This window comes from Cherax quadricarinatus, chromosome 30 (genome assembly GCF_038502225.1).
Source record: "Cherax quadricarinatus isolate ZL_2023a chromosome 30, ASM3850222v1, whole genome shotgun sequence".
Taxonomy (NCBI): Eukaryota; Metazoa; Arthropoda; class Malacostraca; order Decapoda; family Parastacidae; genus Cherax; species Cherax quadricarinatus.
Window position 1 is genome coordinate 16,456,110 of NC_091321.1, and position 24,388 is coordinate 16,480,497.

General features: G+C 39.4%; 1 protein-coding gene across 4 annotated transcripts in view; it reads left to right on the plus strand.

Moving 5' to 3' along the window:
- The window catches only part of LOC128692694 (glutamate-gated chloride channel), a 70,118-nt gene that overhangs the window by 26,544 nt on the left and 19,186 nt on the right, over positions 1–24,388 (plus strand). For 3 of the 4 annotated variants that reach the window (XM_070089949.1, XM_070089952.1, XM_070089951.1), the window contains exons 3-4: positions 2,800–2,953; positions 5,241–5,323. In XM_070089949.1, the coding sequence (XP_069946050.1) occupies positions 2,800–2,953; positions 5,241–5,323 (237 nt within the window). Of the gene's footprint in view, positions 1–2,799; positions 2,954–5,240; positions 5,324–5,660; positions 5,744–24,388 lie in introns of all 4 variants that reach the window. The other variant, XM_070089950.1, reaches the window with a different exon arrangement.

A 24,388-nucleotide genomic window follows, 5' to 3' on the forward strand; every position in this document is an offset into this window, starting at 1 on the left:
TTTAAAGACAGATTGAAAATATCCAAATTATGCAAAACTAAAGTTAGTCCAGTCACATAAGACAACTGCGAAGAAGTAGATGAGAAAGCTGGAAAAGAAATGTGATGGAAGCTAACTGAGTATGACGGAGAAATATGCGAGAAGTTCATCACAATATTCAAGGAGGTTTTCACAGAAGAATGCTGAGAGTTACCTGAAAGCACTAAAGTCAGGGAAAACCAACAGGAGCCAGAAAGCATACACACAATATAAGAAGTGATGGAAGCAGACAACAAACCCCCACGGGTGTTGTAAGCAGAATCACTCTGCTACCAAATAACAAATGTCTCAACCAGTCGCTCCAGAGCAGCTGGCAGAAAACTAGGAAAAGGCCGATGTGGCCCCATATATAAAACAGGAGGGCAAAAAAATATGCACTGATCTATAAAAAAAATTCAGTCCACGTTATCAAAAAATTTAAAGAAAATTGCAATAAAAAGGGTACTGGAATATTTGGAGAAAAGTCTTTAGAGAAAACAACATGGGTTTACGGATAGAAAATCCTGTCTTGTGTACCTGCTGAAGCTCTATAAGAGTCACAAAAAATACAAGAAAGACAAAAGAGGGTAGACTGCATCTTCCTGGACTACAAAAAAGTGCTTGATAAAGTACCATGCCAGAGATAAGCCCAGTTATTAAGAACAGGCAGCTATTAAGAGGGCAGCATTTCAGTGGTTCAGAGAATATTTGAAAGATTTAGAGTGCAGGCACTGTACTTCCCACCTCCAGGACTCGGGACCGGATGACTAATTTCCCTGAATCCTTTACAAAATGTTACCCTGATCAGACTCCAACAGCTAGTCAGGTCCCAAAAACTACTTGCCTCCACTCACTCACACGGCAGACAGTAACAGTGACGGACGAGACATAAGAACTGAAGAGAGTAACGAGTGGGGTTCCACGAGGATGAGAATTTGGACCTCTACTGTTTCTAGTACATGTCAAAGACCTTGCAGGAGCGACTGTATCCTGTCTCTTCTGATAATTAGAATAAGAACAGAAGAGGGCAGAGAAAGACTTCAGGAAGATCTAGACAAACTGCAAAAGTCGATGCTCGGGTTAGCTTCAAACAAATGCAAATCAAAATGGACAAATTATCATTATAGTCTTCATTATCATTATAGTCTTCATTATTATTACAGTCTTCATTATTATTACAGTCTTCATTATCATTATAGTCTTCATTATCATTATAGTCTTCATTATTATTATAGTCTTCATTATCATTATAGTCTTCATTATCATTATAGTCTTCATTATCATTATAGTCTTCATTATTATTATAGTCTTCATTATCATTATAGTCTTCATTATCATTATAGTCTTCATTATCATTATAGTCTTCATTATCATTATAGTCTTCATTATCATTATAGTCTTCATTATCATTATAGTCTTCATTATCATTATAGTCTTCATTATCATTATAGTCTTCATTATCATTATAGTCTTCATTATCATTATAGTCTTCATTATCATTATAGTCTTCATTATCATTATAGTCTTCATTATTATTACAGTCTTCATTATTATTACAGTCTTCATTATCATTATAGTCTTCATTATCATTATAGTCTTCATTATCATTATAGTCTTCATTATCATTATAGTCTTCATTATCATTATAGTCTTCATTATCATTATAGTCTTCATTATCATTATAGTCATTATATTTATCCTTATCATCATCCCATCAGCAGCAGCACAGTCATCATTACCATCATCATTCATACCCGTCATAATCATATTCCTCACATCATTGTATATATCATTAACATGTTTAAATAATAATAATAATAACCTTAACAAATTATACAAATATTTGATGATAACGCAGTTTAAATATTTAATTTTTGCATATTCATCTCGTATATAAATTTTATTACCGATCTCAAATTTATTCAATATTATTTTTAATTGTAACTATGCTATTAACATAGTTGTGAGCAGCATGTAACGCTAACGCACACACACACACACACACACACACACACACACACACACACACACACACACATATACATGCTAGAATCACTTCTCCATCATATTTATATTATGCTACGTAGTGCTAATTCTTGTAGACTTAGAAATCATGGGTGGAAATCAATCATTTTTTTCACTTGTCAAGAAATGTGTTTCCCGACACGGGTCTTAATCAGATAGATTACTCGTTAACACTGGTATAATTAAATAGAAAGATGGTTTAATATTCGTCAGGACAGAGCTCTGGTATTGGCCTTAATCACACGACGACCCATACATTATATTTTAAGTGTTGAGGAATTTTTGTCTTATTCGTCAGGAGACAGGACAAGTATTTCCTGACGCGGGTCTTCATGATATATTGCCCCTTTTTTAAGGTTAGATTAGGTAAGATTCGTCAGGAAACAGGACAAGCGTCTTCACGATATAATGACCCAATTTTAAGGTCAGGAAACATGACAATTGTTTCCCGATCCTAGTCAAGGGTTTAAGTCACATGACCTACCACAGGAGGTTTAACCGCTCTACCGCATTAAAAATTAAAGCTATTAGTATAACCATAATAACTTCAACATCACAGGTTTATTAGAGATATAATGTTTGTCAGGAAATAGGATAATCTTGCTTGAGCTTTGTTAAGATGGGGAAGGAATTATGTTATATTGAAAACGCGCTACGAGTATAAATTGACTGAGGAGTTAGCATTTACTGGATTAGGCTTCCAAGTGGTATTTGTATTTTCTTCATAAGCCCTGACTTTTGGTCTTCCTCCCGCAGGTCGTATCAAGTACCTGACTCTGACAGAAACCAACAAGGTGTGGATGCCTGACCTGTTCTTCAAGAACGAGAAGCTTGGTCACTTCCACGACATTATTCTTCCCAATGTTTACCTGCGCATCTTTCCCAGTGGCGGCGTCCTCTACAGCATCAGGTATACACACAGACATGCACACACACACACACTTATACGCACAGATGTCAACACAGGTGGACATAGAGGTGCACACAGTCATACTCAGGCATACAAATATAGATGCACACACAAGCATACACTTAAGTATACTTGCAGACATACACAGAAGCTTCTGTTTTAATGCCATTCTATTACTTAACACTGAAGCTTTAGGTCAACATTGGTTATATATTGGTTTAATACTGGTTTAACAATGGTTTAACATAAGTTTAATATTAATTTCACATCAATTCAACACTAGTTTAACACTGGTTTAACATCAGTTCAACACGGGTTTAACACTGGTTTAACATCAGTTCAACACGGGTTTAACACTGGTTTAACATCAGTTCAAGACCGGTTTAACACTGGTTTAACATCAGTTCAACACCGATTCAACGCTGGTTTTTAACATTACTGTGGCTGCCTAAATTAACATGGCACTTCACTGTTTTCTTTCTACTCAGAACGAAATAACTCACATCCACATTGTCTATTATTTTTTTTCATGTAATTTTTTTTCTATTCCATGCATCATTTAACATTTTTTTCCTGTTTCCTCTTTGATATTTGCTTAGTGTAAAGTTTCCACGTTTTGCATTTTCAAAACGTTTCTTTCACAATACTTTATATATATATATATATATATATATATATATATATATATATATATATATATATATATATATATATATATATATATATATATATATATATATATATATATATATATATATATATATATATAGATATATATATATATATATATATATATATATATATATTAGTACATATATATTTATAAATTATTAATTGATCATAGGTGTTACGGAGCAAATGCATCAATGAAGTTAAGGGCAAAAAGTGTTGGTTTTAACCGTGAATATGAACGTTACATCAAGTGACGTCAAGATAGTACCTTCTTGCGTGGTTCATCATGACATCACTACAACTTTACAATGTTTGCAACTCAGATGTCACGAATTTCTCATTTTAATTCTTAAAATATTTGCATAAAGTTTAGAAAATGGATTATTAATTATGGTTAAATAGTGTTGTTATATGTCTGTACATCCTACACTGTCCTTACTTTACTGTCCTAATTACTGGTTTCATTATCGTTATTCTCTTTTTTTGTTAGACAGTTGAATAATTTGTTTTAATATTTTTATACAATGATGACTCAGTGATCAAAGCTGAATGTGTGTGTGTGTGTGTGTGTGTGTGTGTGTGTGTGTGTGTGTGTGTGTGTGTGTGTGTGTGTTTGTGTGTGTGTGTGTGTGTGTGTGTGTGTGTGTGTGTGTGTGTGTTTGTGTGTGTGTGTGTGTGTGTGTGTACTCACCTAATTATGTTTGCAGGGGTCGATCTATAGCTCCTGGTCCCGCCTTTTCACTGGTCGTGTGTGTGTGTGTACTCACCTAACTATGTTTGCAGGGGTCGAGCTATAGCTCCTGGTCCCGCCTTTTCACTGGTCGTGTGTGTGTGTGTGTACTCACCTAATTATGTTTGCAGGGGTCGAGCTATAGCTCCTGGTCCCGCCTTTTCACTGGTCGTGTGTGTGTGTGTGTGTGTGTACTCACCTAATTATGTTTGCAGGGGTCGAGCTATAGCTCCTGGTCCCGCCTTTTCACTGGTCGTGTGTGTGTGTGTGTGTGTGTACTCACCTAATTATGTTTGCAGGGGTCGAGCTATAGCTCCTGGTCCCGCCTTTTCACTGGTCGTGTGTGTGTGTGTGTGTGTGTGTGTGTGTGTGTGTGTGTGTGTGTGTGTGTGTGCTCTTACGTTGCCAGTACAAGATAACTGATGTACGTTCATACAATGTCTTCAGTGTAAATATTAATTTATAACAAAAATAATGTGTGAAACAGTGGTACAAGATTTGAGTTTATTATTAAAAAGAATTATTTTCTTTAAAAGCTAACGTATTCTGTCGTAATATCAACATCCTCCTGAGTCATCACTTTGTTCTTGACACGATATTTTGCCTCCAGTCACTGCCAAATAATTGTTCATACGAAATATATTACGTTCAGATTTATTATTTCTCCCTCTTGATGATTTGCAACTCTCATTGTATTATTCCCTCCCTCCTTCCTTCCCTCCCTCCCTCCCTCCTTCCCTCCCTCCCTCCTTCCCTCCCTTCCTTCAATTCCAAAGTTTGAATTTGAACCTAAGTCTACATATAATTTCACCTTTATGCTGCCCCCACAGTCCAAAGTTCCCGTCTGAACCTTAATCTTCATATGGTTTCACCTTTGCCTTGCAGAATTTCTTTGACCCTTTCCTGTCCAATGAACCTCCAACTCTATCCCTTGGATCGTCAAACATGCGAACTACTTTTAGCTAGCTGTAAGTATCACCATGTGAGCTCCGTGTTGTGAACCAGCGAGGGGCTTCAACTCTCAGGGCTCTGTCCTGGAGGTTCAACTCCCTCTGCTCTTCATGTAGACTACTGGAGCCTTTATTCTGGGATTTGCGGAGTGTTTGATCGACATCAAAAATGCGGGTTTATTAACCTATTTTTTCTATTAAATGCGAAAAGTTATTAATTCAAAACGTAATCTGTTTGATGTAATTATGCAAAATTATCTTTGCGAAATCTTCGCACACTCAGCAAGGCTCATTAGAGTAGATGTAATCATGTACTGTCATTAGAATATTAATATTTTAACATCTTCTTTTCCAGAATTTCATTAACGCTCTCATGTCCAATGAACCTTCAGCTATACCCTCTAGACACTCAAACGTGTGAGCTTCTTTTGGCCAGTTGTAAGTATCTGAGGACACAGTTATTGCTGGACATAGTTCATGTCACTAGTGGCGCGCCCCCGGTCTGGCTGTCGCTACTCTCTAACTTGCTACGTGAATGTTGGCACCCTCGCTGGCACCCCTCTTTGGCACCCCTGTTGGCAGCCTGACTCTGGGCACCACCACCAACCTTGTCTTGCACTAGTGCCATTTAGGTGCCACTGTCACCATCTCCACGCTGGGAGGTGGCAAGGGTCATCCCCCTTCCTATTGGCAACTGACTGACGAATCAAGTGCTTTTCGGTGGGAATGACCCCTTTCCCTTCTATTGTCCAGGATTAAGCGAACTAAAACCAGTGCTTGATGTTGGCAAGGAGCTTTTGTCATGAGAAGCTTCAGGGCAGTGCTTGGAGAAGTGTTTGGGCTGAGAGATGTTCTGTTTGGAGAATATTTTTTTTTTCAAGAGCTGACACTCACTTTTTAAGCAAAATTTGTCCAAATTTAGCTACGGCCGAAGCTCAGGCACTTCCAGATCACAGCCCAACGATAGGCCTACGAAAGACTTTTGTCATCATGTAACTTTCATATCCCATCAGCAAAGTGGAACATTTCTTCACTCCGGATGCCCTCATCTATTCTTTCTTAAAACTCAGAGTATGAATATAATTTAGCTTTCAACTTATCTCCCGGAGAAGCTGGGACAGTCGTTCTTGTTGGCAGACAGACAAACAGGCTAGATCTTTCCCACATACAGGAGAACCTCAGCTTACAGACGAGTTATGATTGTGACTTTAGTAAACAATAGCATAGGTCGACAAGTGTTAAATTCAAAGAACTTTAAAGCAGGAAGAGCATTTGTTAACTGTTTCACCCACATTGGGCGAAACGTCGCAAAATAAAGGTTTCGTTTTGCCTGCTTGAAGTGTCTTTGAGTTACCCTTTACAAAGGAGTTATTTATATAGAAAACAATAGCACACAGGATGACTGTTTCACACAACTTCGCACCGCGGCTCAGAAAGGTTGTAAAACTTTTAATTGTGTTTTTTAAGGGTCCCATCTGCAAGTGCGGACGTACGTAACTTGAGGCGTTCGTAAGTGCGGACGTGCGTAACTTGAAGCGTTCGTGAGTGCGGACGTGCGTAACGTCATGCGTTTGTAAGCAGATATCAAATCCTTCAGGTTAAACATGAAATTCAAAGAGTCGGTTCCTATCACGTAAGGTCTATCACTCTTACTAACTGTTATCATACTTCTCCCGTTGTTATCATGCAATGTCTCCCGTTGTTATCATGTTATGTCTTCTCAATGAACAGAAGGGAGCAGAATCACCAATTATTTCACAGGAGGGAGCAGTAAATTTAGTAACAGTAAAAACACTGAATCTGTTCACGGTAAAGCAGGAAGGACTCAAAGCTGAACACACCTTGCTGAACACACCTTCCTGAACACACCTTCCTGAACACACCTTCCTGAACACACCTTCCTGAACACACCTTGCTGAACACACCTTCCTGAACACACCTTGCTGAACACACCTTCCTGAACACACCTTGCTGAACACACCTTGCTGAACACACCTTGCTGAACACACCTTCCTGAACACACCTTGCTGAACACACCTCGCTGAACACACCTCGCTGAACACACTTCGCTGAACACACTTCGCTGAACACACCTCGCTGAACACACCTTGCTGAACACACCTTGCTGAACACACCTTCCTGAACACACCTTGCTGAACACACCTTGCTGAACACACCTCGCTGAACACACCTTGCTGAACACACCTTCCTGAACACACTTTCCTGAACACACCTTCCTGAACACACCTTGCTGAACACACCTCGCTGAACACACTTCGCTGAACACACTTCGCTGAACACACCTTGCTGAACACACCTTGCTGAACACACTTTCCTGAACACACCTTCCTGAACACACCTTGCTGAACACACCTTGCTGAACACACCTTCCTGAACACACCTTGCTGAACACATCTTGCTGAACACACCTTGCTGGACACACCTTCCTGAACACACCTTGCTGAACACACCTTACTGAACACACCTTCCTGAACACACCTTGCTGGACACACCTTCCTGAACACACCTTGCTGAACACACCTTGCTGAACACACCTTCCTGAACACACCTTGCTGAACACATCTTGCTGAACACACCTTGCTGAACACACCTTGCTGAACACACCTTCCTGAACACACCTTGCTGAACACACCTTGCTGAACACACCTTCATGAACACACCTTCCTGAACACACCTTGCTGAACACACCTTCCTGAACACACCTTCCTGAACACACCTTGCTGAACACACCTTGCTGAACACACCTTCCTGAACACACCTTGCTGAACACACCTTGCTGAACACACCTTGCTGAACACACCTTGCTGAACACACCTTCCTGAACACACCTTCCTGAACACACCTTGCTGAACACACCTTGCTGAACACACCATCCTGAACACACCTTGCTGAACACACCTTGCTGAACACACCTTCCTGAACACACCTTCCTGAACACACCTTGCTGAGCACACCTTGCTGAACACACCTTGCTGAACACACCTTGCTGAACACACCTTGAACACCTTGCTGAACACAACTTGCTGAACACACCTTGCTGAACACACCTTCCTGAACACACCTTGCTGAACACACCTTGCTGAACACACCTCGCTGAACACACCTTGCTGAACACACCTTGCTGAACACACCTTGCTGAACACACCTTGCTGAACACACCTTGCTGAACACACCTTCCTGAACACACCTTGCTGAACACACCTTCCTGAACACACCTTGCTGAACACACCTTCCTGAACACACCTTGCTGAACACACCTTCCTGAACACACCTTGCTGAACACACCTTCCTGAACACACCTTGCTGAACACACCTTCCTGAACACACCTTGCTGAACACACCTTGCTGAACACACCTTGCTGAACACACCTTCCTGAACACACCTTGCTGAACACACCTCGCTGAACACACCTCGCTGAACACACTTCGCTGAACACACTTCGCTGAACACACCTCGCTGAACACACCTTGCTGAACACACCTTGCTGAACACACCTTCCTGAACACACCTTGCTGAACACACCTTGCTGAACACACCTCGCTGAACACACCTTGCTGAACACACCTTCCTGAACACACTTTCCTGAACACACCTTCCTGAACACACCTTGCTGAACACACCTCGCTGAACACACTTCGCTGAACACACTTCGCTGAACACACCTTGCTGAACACACCTTGCTGAACACACTTTCCTGAACACACCTTCCTGAACACACCTTGCTGAACACACCTTGCTGAACACACCTTCCTGAACACACCTTGCTGAACACATCTTGCTGAACACACCTTGCTGGACACACCTTCCTGAACACACCTTGCTGAACACACCTTACTGAACACACCTTCCTGAACACACCTTGCTGGACACACCTTCCTGAACACACCTTGCTGAACACACCTTGCTGAACACACCTTCCTGAACACACCTTGCTGAACACATCTTGCTGAACACACCTTGCTGAACACACCTTGCTGAACACACCTTCCTGAACACACCTTGCTGAACACACCTTGCTGAACACACCTTCATGAACACACCTTCCTGAACACACCTTGCTGAACACACCTTCCTGAACACACCTTGCTGAACACACCTTCCTGAACACACCTTGCTGAACACACCTTCCTGAACACACCTTGCTGAACACACCTTCCTGAACACACCTTGCTGAACACACCTTCCTGAACACACCTTGCTGAACACACCTTGCTGAACACACCTTGCTGAACACACCTTCCTGAACACACCTTGCTGAACACACCTCGCTGAACACACCTCGCTGAACACACTTCGCTGAACACACTTCGCTGAACACACCTCGCTGAACACACCTTGCTGAACACACCTTGCTGAACACACCTTCCTGAACACACCTTGCTGAACACACCTTGCTGAACACACCTCGCTGAACACACCTTGCTGAACACACCTTCCTGAACACACTTTCCTGAACACACCTTCCTGAACACACCTTGCTGAACACACCTCGCTGAACACACTTCGCTGAACACACTTCGCTGAACACACCTTGCTGAACACACCTTGCTGAACACACTTTCCTGAACACACCTTCCTGAACACACCTTGCTGAACACACCTTGCTGAACACACCTTCCTGAACACACCTTGCTGAACACATCTTGCTGAACACACCTTGCTGGACACACCTTCCTGAACACACCTTGCTGAACACACCTTACTGAACACACCTTCCTGAACACACCTTGCTGGACACACCTTCCTGAACACACCTTGCTGAACACACCTTGCTGAACACACCTTCCTGAACACACCTTGCTGAACACATCTTGCTGAACACACCTTGCTGAACACACCTTGCTGAACACACCTTCCTGAACACACCTTGCTGAACACACCTTGCTGAACACACCTTCATGAACACACCTTCCTGAACACACCTTGCTGAACACACCTCCCTGAACACACCTTCCTGAACACACCTTGCTGAACACACCTTGCTGAACACACCTTCCTGAACACACCTTGCTGAACACACCTTGCTGAACACACCTTGCTGAACACACCTTGCTGAACACACCTTCCTGAACACACCTTCCTGAACACACCTTGCTGAACACACCTTGCTGAACACACCTTCCTGAACACACCTTGCTGAACACACCTTGCTGAACACACCTTCCTGAACACACCTTCCTGAACACACCTTGCTGAGCACACCTTGCTGAACACACCTTGCTGAACACACCTTGCTGAACACACCTTGAACACCTTGCTGAACACAACTTGCTGAACACACCTTGCTGAACACACCTTCCTGAACACACCTTGCTGAACACACCTTGCTGAACACACCTCGCTGAACACACCTTGCTGAACACACCTTGCTGAACACACCTTGCTGAACACACCTTGCTGAACACCTTCCTGAACACACCTTGCTGAACACACCTTGCTGAACACACCTTCCTGAACACACCTTTCTGAACACACCTTGAACACCTTGCTGAACACACCCTGCTGAACACACCTTGCTGAACACACCTTGCTGAACACACCTTGCTGAACACACCTTGCTGAACACACCTTCCTGAACACACCTTGCTGAACACACCTTGCTGATCACGCCTTCCTGAACACACCTTGATGAACACACCTTGCTGAACACACCTTGCTGAACACACCTTGCTGAACACACCTTGCTGAACACACCTTGCTGAACACACCTTGCTGAACACACCTTCCTGAACACACCTTGCTGAACACACCTTGCTGAACACACCTTCCTGAACACACCTTGCTGGACACACCTTCCTGAACACACCTTGCTGAACACACCTTGCTGAACACACCTTACTGAACACACCTTGCTGAACACACCTTGCTGAACACACCTTGCTGAACACACCTTGCTGAACACACCTTGCTGAACACACCTTACTGAACACACCTTGCTGAACACACCTTGCTGAAAACACCTTACTGAACACACCTTGCTGAACACACCTTGCTGAACACACCTTGCTGAACACACCTTGCTGAACACACCTTTCTGAACACACCTTGCTGAACACACCTTGCTGAACACACCTTGCTGAACACACCTTGCTGAACACACCTCCCTGAACACACCTTGCTGAACACACCTTGCTGAACACACCTTCCTGAACACACCTTCCTGAACACACCTTGCTGAACACACCTTCCTGAACACACCTTTCTGAACACACCTTGAACACCTTGCTGAACACACCCTGCTGAACACACCTTGCTGAACACACCTTGCTGAACACACCTTGCTGAACACACCTTGCTGAACACACCTTCCTGAACACACCTTCCTGAACACACCTTGCTGAACACGCCTTCCTGAACACACCTTGATGAACACACCTTGCTGAACACACCTTGCTGAACACACCTTGCTGAACACACCTTCCTGAACACACCTTCCTGAACACACCTTGCTGAACACACCTTGCTGAACACACCTTGCTGAACACACCTTACTGAACACACCTTCCTGAACACACCTTGCTGAACACACCTTGCTGAACACACCTTGCTGAACACACCTTGCTGAACACACCTTGCTGAACACACCTTACTGAACACACCTTGCTGAACACACCTTGCTGAACACACCTTACTGAACACACCTTGCTGAACACACCTTGCTGAACACACCTTGCTGAACACACCTTGCTGAACACACCTTGCTGAACACACCTTTCTGAACACACCTTGCTGAACACACCTTGCTGAACACACCTCGCTGAACACACCTTGCTGAACACACCTTGCTGAACACACCTTACTGAACACACCTTCCTGAACACACCTTGCTGAACACACCTTGCTGAACACACCTTGCTGAACACACCTTGCTGAACACACCTTACTGAACACACCTTGCTGAACACACCTTGCTGAACACACCTCGCTGAACACACCTTGCTGAACACACCTTGCTGAACACACCTTACTGAACACACCTTCCTGAACACACCTTGCTGAACACACCTTGCTGAACACACCTTGTTGAACACACCTTGCTGAACACACCTTACTGAACACACCTTGCTGAACACACCTTGCTGAACACACCTTGCTTAACACACCTTGCTGAACACACCTTGCTGAACACACCTTGCTGAACACACCTTCCTGAACACACCTTGATGAACACACCTTGCTGAACACACCTTGCTGAACACACCTTGCTGAACACACCTTCCTGAACACACCTTCCTGAACACACCTTGCTGAACACACCTTGCTGAACACACCTTGCTGAACACACCTTACTGAACACACCTTCCTGAACACACCTTGCTGAACACACCTTGCTGAACACACCTTGCTGAACACACCTTGCTGAACACACCTTACTGAACACACCTTGCTGAACACACCTTGCTGAACACACCTTGCTGAACACACCTTACTGAACACACCTTGCTGAACACACCTTGCTGAACACACCTCGCTGAACACACCTTGCTGAACACACCTTGCTGAACACACCTTGCTGAACACACCTTGCTGAACACACCTTGCTGAACACACCTTGCTGAACACACCTTTCTGAACACACCTTGCTGAACACACCTTGCTGAACACACCTCGCTGAACACACCTTGCTGAACACACCTTGCTGAACACACCTTGCTGAACACACCTTGCTGAACACACCTTGCTGAACACACCTTGCTGAACACACCTTACTGAACACACCTTACTGAACACACCTTGCTGAACACACCTTGCTGAACACACCTTGCTGAACACACCTTGCTGAACACACCTTACTGAACACACCTTACTGAACACACCTTGCTGAACACACCTTGCTGAACACACCTTACTGAACACACCTTGCTGAACACACCTTACTGAACACACCTTACTGAACACACCTTGCTGAACACACCTTACTGAACACACCTTACTGAACACACCTTGCTGAACACACCTTACTGAACACACCTTACTGAACACACCTTGCTGAACACACCTTGCTGAACACACCTTACTGAACACACCTTGCTGAACACACCTTACTGAACACACCTTGCTGAACACACCTTACTGAACACACCTTACTGAACACACCTTGCTGAACACACCTTACTGAACACACCTTACTGAACACACCTTGCTGAACACACCTTACTGAACACACCTTACTGAACACACCTTGCTGAACACACCTTGCTGAACACACCTTACTGAACACACCTTGCTGAACACACCTTGCTGAACACACCTTCCTGAACACACCTTGCTGAACACACCTTGCTGAACACACCTTCCTGAACACACCTTGCTGAACACACCTTGCTGAACACACCTCGCTGAACACACCTTACTGAACACACCTTACTGAACACACCTTGCTGAACACACCTTGCTGAACACACCTTCCTGAACACACCTTACTGAACACACCTTGCTGAACACACCTCGCTGAACACACCTTGCTGAACACACCTTGCTGAACACACCTCGCTGAACATACCTTGCTGAACACACCTTGCTGAACACACCTTACTGAACACACCTTCCTGAACACACCTTACTGAACACACCTTGCTGAACACACCTCGCTGAACACACCTTGCCGAACACACCTTGCTGAAGGCTAACTAAGCTGAAGAAAAATAACTAAAATAAGGCTAAGAAAGATTTAACACCAGACACTTAACACTTAACACCAAACACTTAACACTTAACACTTAACACCAAACACTTAACACCAAACACTTAACACCAAACACTTAACACTTAACACCAGACACTTAACACTTAACACTTAACACCAGACACTTAACACTTAACACCAAACAATTAACACCAAACACTTAACACTTAACACCAGACACTTAACACTTAACACCAAACACTTAACACCAAACACTTAACACTTAACACCAAACACTTAACACTTAACACCAAACACTTAACACCAAACACTTAACACTTAACACCAGACACTTAACACTTAACACTTAACACCAGACACTTAACACTTAACACTTCTAACACTAATAATTTTCGACTAATAAATTGACTAGCAAATATTTTAATTTCCAACAACTACCAAGTAATTACATTAACAATTACAATAACAATTACACTAACAATTACAATAACAATTACACTAACAATTACAATAACAATTACACTAACAATTACAATAACAATTACACTAACAATTACAATAACAATTACAATAACAATTACACTAACAATTACAATAACAATTACACTAACAATTACAATAACAATTACAATAACAATTACACTAACAATTACAATAACAATTACAATAACAATTACAATAACAAATACAATAACAATTACAATAACAATTACACTAACAATTACAATAACAATTACACTAACAATTACAATAACAATTACACTAACAATTACAATAACAATTACACTAACAATTACAATAACAATTACACTAACAATTACAATAACAATTACAATAACAATTACAATAACAATTACAATAACAATTACACTAACAATTACAATAACAATTACACTAACAATTACAATAACAATTACAATAACAATTACACTAAGAATTACAATAACAATTACAATAACAATTACAATAACAATTACAATAACAATTACAATAACAATTACAATAACAATTACAACAACAATTACAATAACAATTACAATAACAATTACAATAACAATTACACTAACAATTACAGTAACAATTACAATAACAATTACAATAACAATTACAATAACAATTTCACTAACAATTACAATAACAATTACAATAACAATTACAATAACAATTACAATAACAATTACAATAACAATTACAATAACAATTACAATAACAATTACAATAACAATTACAATAACAATTACACTAACAATTACAATAACAATTACAATAACAATTACACTAACAATTACACTAACAATTACACTAACAATTAAATAACAATTACACTAACAATTACACTAACAATTACAATAACAATTACACTAACAATTAAATAACAATTACACTAACAATCACACTAACAATTACACTAACAATTACAATAACAATTACAATAACAATTACACTAACAATTACAATAACAATTACACTAACAATTACAATAGCAATTACAATAACAATTACACTAACAATTACAATATCAATTACACTAACAATTACAATAACAATTACAATAATAATTACAATAACAATTACAATAACAATTACAATAACAATTACACTAACAATTACACTAACAATTACAATAACAATTACAATAACAATTACACTAACACTTACAATAACAATTACAATAACAATTACAATAACAATTACAATAACAATTACACTAACAATTACACTAACAATTACACTAACAATTACAATAACAATTACAATAACAATTAAATAACAATTACAATAACAATTACACTAACAATTACAATAACAATTACACTAACAATTAAATAACAATTACAATAACAATTACACTAACAATTACACTAACAATTAAATAACAATTACACTAACAATCACACTACCAATTACACTAACAATTACAATAACAATTACAATAACAATTACACTAACAATTACAATAACAATTACACTAACAATTACAATAACAATTACAATAACAATTACAATAACAATTGCAATAACAATTACAATAACAATTACAATAACAATTACAATAACAATTACAATAACAATTACACTAACAATTACAATAACAATTACAATAACAATTACAATAACAATTACAATAACAATTAAATAACAATTACACTAACAATTACACTAACAATTACAATAACAATTACAATAACAATTACAATAACAATTACAATAACAATTACACTAACAATTAAATTACAATTACAATAACAATTACACTAACAATTACAATAACAATTACAATAACAATTACAATAACAATTACAATAACAATTACACTAACAATTACACTAACAATTACAATAACAATTACACAATTAACTAACAATTAAATTACAATTACAATAACAATTACACTAACAATTAAATTACAATTACAATAACAATTACACTAACAATTACAATAACAATTACAATAACAATTACAATAACAATTACAATAACAATTACACTAACAATTACACTAACAATTACAATAACAATTACACTAACAATTACAATAACAATTACAATAACAATTACACTAACAATTAAATAACAATTACAATAACAATTACACTAACAATTACAATAACAATTACACTAACAATTACAATAACAATTACACTAACAATTACACTAACAATTACAATAACAATTACACTAACAATTACACTAACAATTACACTAACAATTACAATAACAATTACAATAACAATTAACAATTACACAATTACACAATTACACTAACAATTACACTAACAATTACAATAACAATTACACTAACAATTACACTAACAATTACACTAACAATTACACTAACAATTACACTAACAATTACACTAACAATTACAAACAATTACACAATTACACTAACAATTACACTAACAATTACAAACAATTACACAACAATTACAATAACAATTACACTATTACACAATTACAATTACACAATTACAATAACAATTACACAATTACAATAACAATTACAATAACAATTACAATAACAATTACACTAACAATTACAATAACAATTACACTAACAATTACAATAACAATTACACTAACAATTACAATAACAATTACACTAACAATTACAATAACAATTACACTAACAATTACAATAACAATTACACAAACAATTACAATAACAATTACACTAACAATTACAATAACAATTACACTAACAATTACAATAACAATTACACTAACAATTACAATAACAATTACACTAACAATTACACTAACAATTACAATAACAATTACAATAACAATTACACTAACAATTACACTAACAATTACAATAACAATTACAATAACAATTACAATAGCAATTACACTAACAATTACAATAACAATTACACTAACAATTACACTAACAATTACACTAACAATTACACTAACAATTACAATAACAATTACAATAACAATTACACTAACAATTACACTAACAATTACAATAACAATTACAATAACAATTACACTAACAATTACAATAACAATTACACTAACAATTACACTAACAATTACACTAACAATTACACTAACAATTACAATAACAATTACAATAACAATTACACTAACAATCACACTAACAATTACACTAACAATTACACTAACAATTACACTAACAATTACAATAACAATTACACTAACAATTACAATAACAATTACACTAACAATTACACTAACAATTACACTAACAATCACACTAACAATTACAATAACAATCACAGTTAGTCTTCTCACCTGGGCATCGATTGTCTTGTTTGTGTTAACTGACAAAAATGAAAGTCTTTCGTGTCCTATTATCTCATAATTTTCCTTCACTTTATCGTGTTTCCTGCTTTAGGCTATTATTTCTCTTCAGTGTTTTCTTATTCCTCTCTTCCATTCCTCGGTCAGCTTTACATTCCTTATTTTCTCTTGCCTAATAATGTTAGATATACCATTTCTCTTTCTTTCCAATCATCTTTCTCTCCTCCTCCTACTTTTTCTTCGTGCTCGGCCGGCCGCCTTCCTCACTTCCCAGTCCCAAGACAAAAGTCTTTGGTCTCCAGCTCTTGGTCCCTAGCCCCTGCTCCCAAGACCATTTTTTTTCTCCTGGTCCCTAGTTCCCTCTATCTTAGCCTGGGCCACTGAAATCCAGCCAGCTCCCAAAATACCCCCTCCCCCCCACTCAACCCGAGGACTATCTCCTTTGATCTGGGTCAGTCTTACGCTCTCCAGATCCTATCCATTTCATCAAAGAGACCCACTTCTCCTTCTATCCCCAGTCTCCCCTATTTTTGACCTAAGAGACGCCATTATTGTCCTACGGTACCTACAAAATCTCAGTCCCTTTTCCCTTGGTTAAGGATTGCTTCATTTTTCTCTAGTAGCTTCATGCCCTCTCCCTGAATCAAGGGACTCCTTCTGTTGCCCTTTGATAGTTCCCTCGTGCGTTGTTTTTCTTGCCTGTAGTTGACGCATTTTCCCCTCTTGTTTTCCGGTAGCCACTTTAGAAAGCATTCCGATTTTCCCCTCCTTTGTGCTCCAGTAGCCTCTTCCAGACCCACTAATACTCTATCCCATCAGAAAACCTCCTTTGTTTCCATTTAATACCATTCCACACCCTGAAATACCATCCCACGCTCTGTAATATTATCCCTCACACTGTAATACAACCCCACACGCTATTCTTTTTATTTCCGTCAGGTAGCAGCCAGTTCGCACAGTAGAGCAGTACCATTGTTTTAGCTTGTTCCTACGCTATTCCCCCTTGCTCCTCACGATGACTCCACCATCACCTGAGCAACCCTCCTGATGATTACAGCATTATTGTAGGCCTATCAGTGACCCCGAGAATGTAGGCCTCATCGCAATCCACTAGCCCATTGCACGCATTATATATTTTTGTTTTACCAATTTCTGTAGGTTCAATAGCCTTGCTTGATCTCTGTCAATATTTTGATACAAATATCCAACTATCTACTTATGCCTGAACATTGGTCGCGCTGCGTCTCTTGCAGTAGCGTTACTATATATATATTTTTTTAGCTCCCGTATTCTCTTTTAGAATTCCTATAGACATTATTGCTTGCATTCTTCTACAGGTTTAGTTGTGTGTCGTACATGTGGACACTTGTGTGCAGTTGTGTGTCGTACATGTGGACACTTGTGTGCAGTTGTGTGTCGTACATGTGGACACTTGTGTGCAGTTGTGTGTCGTACATGTGGACACTTGTGTGCAGTTGTGTGTCGTACATGTGGACACTTGTGTGCAGTTGTGTGTCGTACATGTGGACACTTGTGTGCAGTTGTGTGTCGTACATGTGGACACTTGTGTGCAGTTGTGTGTCGTACATGTGGACACTTGTGTGCAGTTGTGTGTCGTACATGTGGACACTTGTAGTTGTGTGTCGTACATGTGGACACTTGTGTACAGTTGTGTGTCGTACATTTGTTGTGTGCAGTCGCGTGTCGGACAGGTGGACACTTGTGTGCAGTTGTGTGTCGTACATGTGGACACTTGTGTACAGTTGTGTGTCGTACATGTGGACACTTGTGTGCAGTTGTGTGTCGTACATGTGGACATTTGTGTGCAGTTGTGTGTCGTACATGTGGACACTTGTGTACAGTTGTGTGTCGTACATGTGGACACTTGTGTGCAGTTGTGTATCATACATGTGGACACTTGTGTACAGTTGTGTATTATACATGTGGACACTTGTGTGCAGTTGTGTATTATACATGTGGACACTTGTGTACAGTTGTGTATCATACATGTGGACACTTGTGTGCAGTTGTGTATTATACATGTGGACACTTGTGTACAGATGTGATTATACATATGGACACTTGTGTACAGTTGTGTATTATACATGTGGACACTTGTGTACAGTTGTGTATTATACATGTGGACACTTGTGTGCAGTTGTCTATCATACATGTGGACACTTGTGTGCAGTTGTGTATTATACATGTGGACACTTGTGTGCAGTTGTGCATTATACATGCGGACACTTGTGTGCAGTTGTGTATCATACATGTGGACACTTGTGTGCAGTTGTGTATTATACATGTGGACACTTGTGTGCAGTTGTGTATTATACATGCGGACACTTGTGTGCAGTTGTGTATCATACATGTGGACACTTGTGTGCAGTTGGGTATTATACATGTGGACACTTGTGTGCAGTTGTGTATTATATATGTGGACACTTGCGTGCAGTTGTGTATTATACATGTGGACACTTGTGTGCAGTTGTGTATTATACATGTGGACACTTGTGTGCAGTTGTGTATTATATATGTGGACACTTGCGTGCAGGTGTGTATTATACATGTGGACACTTGTGTGCAGTTGTGTATTATACATGTGGACACTTGTGTGCAGTTGTGTATTATACATGTGGACACTTGTGTACAGTTGTGTATCATACATGTGGACATTGTGTGCAGTTGTGTATTATACATGTGGACACTTGTGTGCAGTTGTGTATTATACATGTGGACACTTGTGTGCAATTGTGTATTATACATGTGGACACTTGTGTGCAGTTGTGTATTATACATGCGGACACTTGTGTGCAGTTGTGTATCATACATGTGGACACTTGTGTGCAGTTGTGTATCATACATGCGGACACTTGTGTGCAGTTGTGTATCATACATGTGGACACTTGTGTACAGTTGTGTATTATACATGTGGACAATTGTGTACAGTTGTGTATTATACATGTGGACACTTGTGTACAGTTGTGTATTATACATGCGGACACTTGTGTGCAGTTCTGTATCATACATGTGGACACTTGTGTACAGTTGTGTTTTATACATGTGGACACTTGTGTGCAGTTGTGTATTATACATGCGGACACTTGTGTGCAGTTGTGTATCATACATGTGGACACTTGTGTGCAGTTGTGTATCATACATGTGGACACTTGTGTGCAGTTGTGTATCATACATGTGGACACTTGTGTGCAGTTGTGTATCATACATGTGGACACTTGTGTGCAGTTGTGTATCATACATGTGAACACTTGTGTGCAGTTGTGTATCATACATGTGGACACTTGTGTGCAGTTGTGTATCATACATGTGGACACTTGTGTGCAGTTGTGTATCATACATGTGGACACTTGTGTGCAGTTGTGTATTATACATGTGGACACTTGTATACAGTTGTGTATTATACATGTGGACACTTGTGTGCAGTTGTGCATTAAACATGTGGACACTTGTGTGCAGTTGTGTATTATACATGTGGACACTTGTGTACAGTTGTGTATCATACATGTGGACACTTGTGTGCAGTTGTGTATTATACATGTGGACACTTGTGTACAGTTGTGTATCATACATGTCGACACTTGTGTACAGTTGTGTATTATACATGTGGACACTTGTGTGCAGTTGTGTATCATACATGTGGACACTTGTGTACAGTTGTGTATCATACATGTGGACACTTGTGTGCAGTTGTGTATCATACATGTGGACACTTGTGTGCAGTTGTGTATCATACATGTGGACACTTGTGTGCAGTTGTGTATCATACATGTGGACACTTGTGTGCAGTTGTGTATCATACATGTGGACACTTGTGTGCAGTTGTGTATTATACATGTGAACACTTGTGTACAGTTGTGTATTATACATGTGGACACTTGTGTACAGTTGTGTATTATGCATGTGGACACTTGTGTGCAGTTGTGTATCATACATGTGGACACTTGTGTGCAGTTGTGTATTATACATGTGGACACTTGTGTACAGTTGTGTATTATACATGTGGACACTTGTGTGCAGTTGTATATCATACATGTGGACACTTGTCTGCAGTTGTGTATTATGCATGTGGACACTTGTGTACAGTTGTGTATTATACATGTGGACACTTGTGTGCAGTTGTGTATTATACATGTGGACACTTGTGTGCAGTTGTGTATCATACATGTGGACACTTGTGAACAGTTGTATATTATACATGTGGACACTTGTGTACAGTTGTGTATTATACATGTGGACACATATGTGCAGTTGTGTATCATACATGTGGACACTTGTGTGCAGTTGTGTATTATACACGTGGACACTTGTGTGCAGTTGTGTATCATACATGTGGACACTTGTACACAGTTGTGTATTATACATGTGGACACTTGAGTACAGTTGTGTATTATACATGTGGACACTTGTGTAGAGTTGTGTATCATACATGTGAACACTTGTGTGCAGTTGTGTATCATACATGTGGACACTTGTGTGCAGTTGTGTATTATACATGTGGACACTTGTGTGCAGCTGTTTATTATACATGTGGATACTTGTGTGCAGTTGTGTATTATACATATGGACACTTGTGTGCAGTTGTGTATTATACATGTGGACACTTGTGCACAGTTGTGTATTATACATGTGGACACTTGTGTACAGTTGTGTATTATACATGTGGACACTTGTGTACAGTTGTGTATTATACATGTGGACACTTGTGTACAGTTGTGTATTATACATGTGGACACTTGTGTGCAGTTGTGTATCATACATGTGGACACTTGTGTGCAGTTGTGTATTATACATGTGGACACTTGTGTACAGTTGTGTATCATACATGTGGACACTTGTGTACAGCTGTGTATAATACATGTGGACACTTGTGTGCAGTTGTGTATCATACATGTGGACACTTGTGTACAGTTGTGTATCATACATGTGGACACTTGTGTACAGTTGTGTATCATACATCTGGACACTTGTGTGCAGTTGTGTATCATACATGTGGACACTTGTGTGCAGTTGTGTATCATACATGTGGACACTTGTGTGCAGTTGTGTATCATACATGTGGACACTTGTTTGCAGTTGTGTATTATACATGTGGACACTTGTGTACAGTTGTGTATTATACATGTGGACACTTGTGTACAGTTGTGAATTACACATGTGGACACTTGTGTGCAGTTGTTTATCATACATGTGGACACTTGTGTGCAGTTGTGTATTATACATGTGGACACTTCTGTACAGTTGTGCATTATTCATGTGGACACTTGTGTGCAGTTGTGTATCATACATGTGGACATTTGTGTGCAGTTGTGTATTATGCATGTGGACACTTGTGTACAGTTGTGTATTATACATGTGGACACTTGTGTACAGTTGTGTATTATACATGTGGACACTTGTGCGCAGTTGTGTATTATACATGTGGACATTTGTGTGCAGTTGTGTATTATACAAGGGGACACTTGTGTGCAGTTGTGTATTATACATGTGGACACTTGTGTGCAGTTGTGTATCATACATGTGGACACTTGTGTACAGTTGTGAATTATACATGTGGACACTTGTGTACAGTTGTGTATCATACATGTGGACACTTGTGTGCAGTTTTGTATCATACATGTGGACACTTGTTTGCAGTTGTGTATTATACATGTGGACACTTGTGTGCAGTTGTGTATTATACATGTGGACACTTGTGTGCAGTTGTGTATTATACATGTGGACACTTGTGTACAGTTGTGTATTATACATGTGGACACTTGTGTACAGTTGTGTATTATACATGTGGACACTTGTGTACAGTTGTGTATTATACATGTGAACACTTGTGTACAGTTGTGTATTATACATGTGGACACTTGTGCGCAGTTGTGTATTATACATGTGGACACTTGTGTACAGTTGTGCATTATACATGTGGACACTTGTGCACAGTTGTGTATCATACATGTGGACACTTGTGTACAGTTGTGTATTATACATGTGGACACTTGTGTACAGTTGTGTATTATACATGTGGACACTTGTGTATAGTTGTGTATTATACATGTGGACACTTGTGTACAGTTGTGAATTATACATGTGGACACTTGTGTACAGTTGTGTATTATACATGTGTACAGTTGTGTATTATACATGTGGACACTTGTGTACAGTTGTGTATCGTACATGTGGACACTTGTGTACAGTTGTGTATCATACATGTGGACACTTGTATTCAGTTGTGTATCATACATGTGGACACTTCTGTACAATTGTGTATCATACTTGTGGACACTTGTGTACAGTTGTGTATCATACATGTGGACACTTGTGTACAGTTGTGTATCATACATGTGGACACTTGTATTCAGTTGTGTATCATACATGTGGACACTTCTGTACAATTGTGTATCATACATGTGGACACTTGTGTACAGTTGTGTATTATACATGTGGACACTTGTGTGCAGTTGTGTATCATACATGTGGACACTTGTGTACAGTTGTGTATCATACATGTGGACACTTGTGTACAGTTGTGTATTATACATGTGGACACTTGTGTGCAGTTGTGTATCATACATGTGGACACTTGTGTGAAGTTATGTATCATACATGTGGACACTTGTGTGCAGTTGTG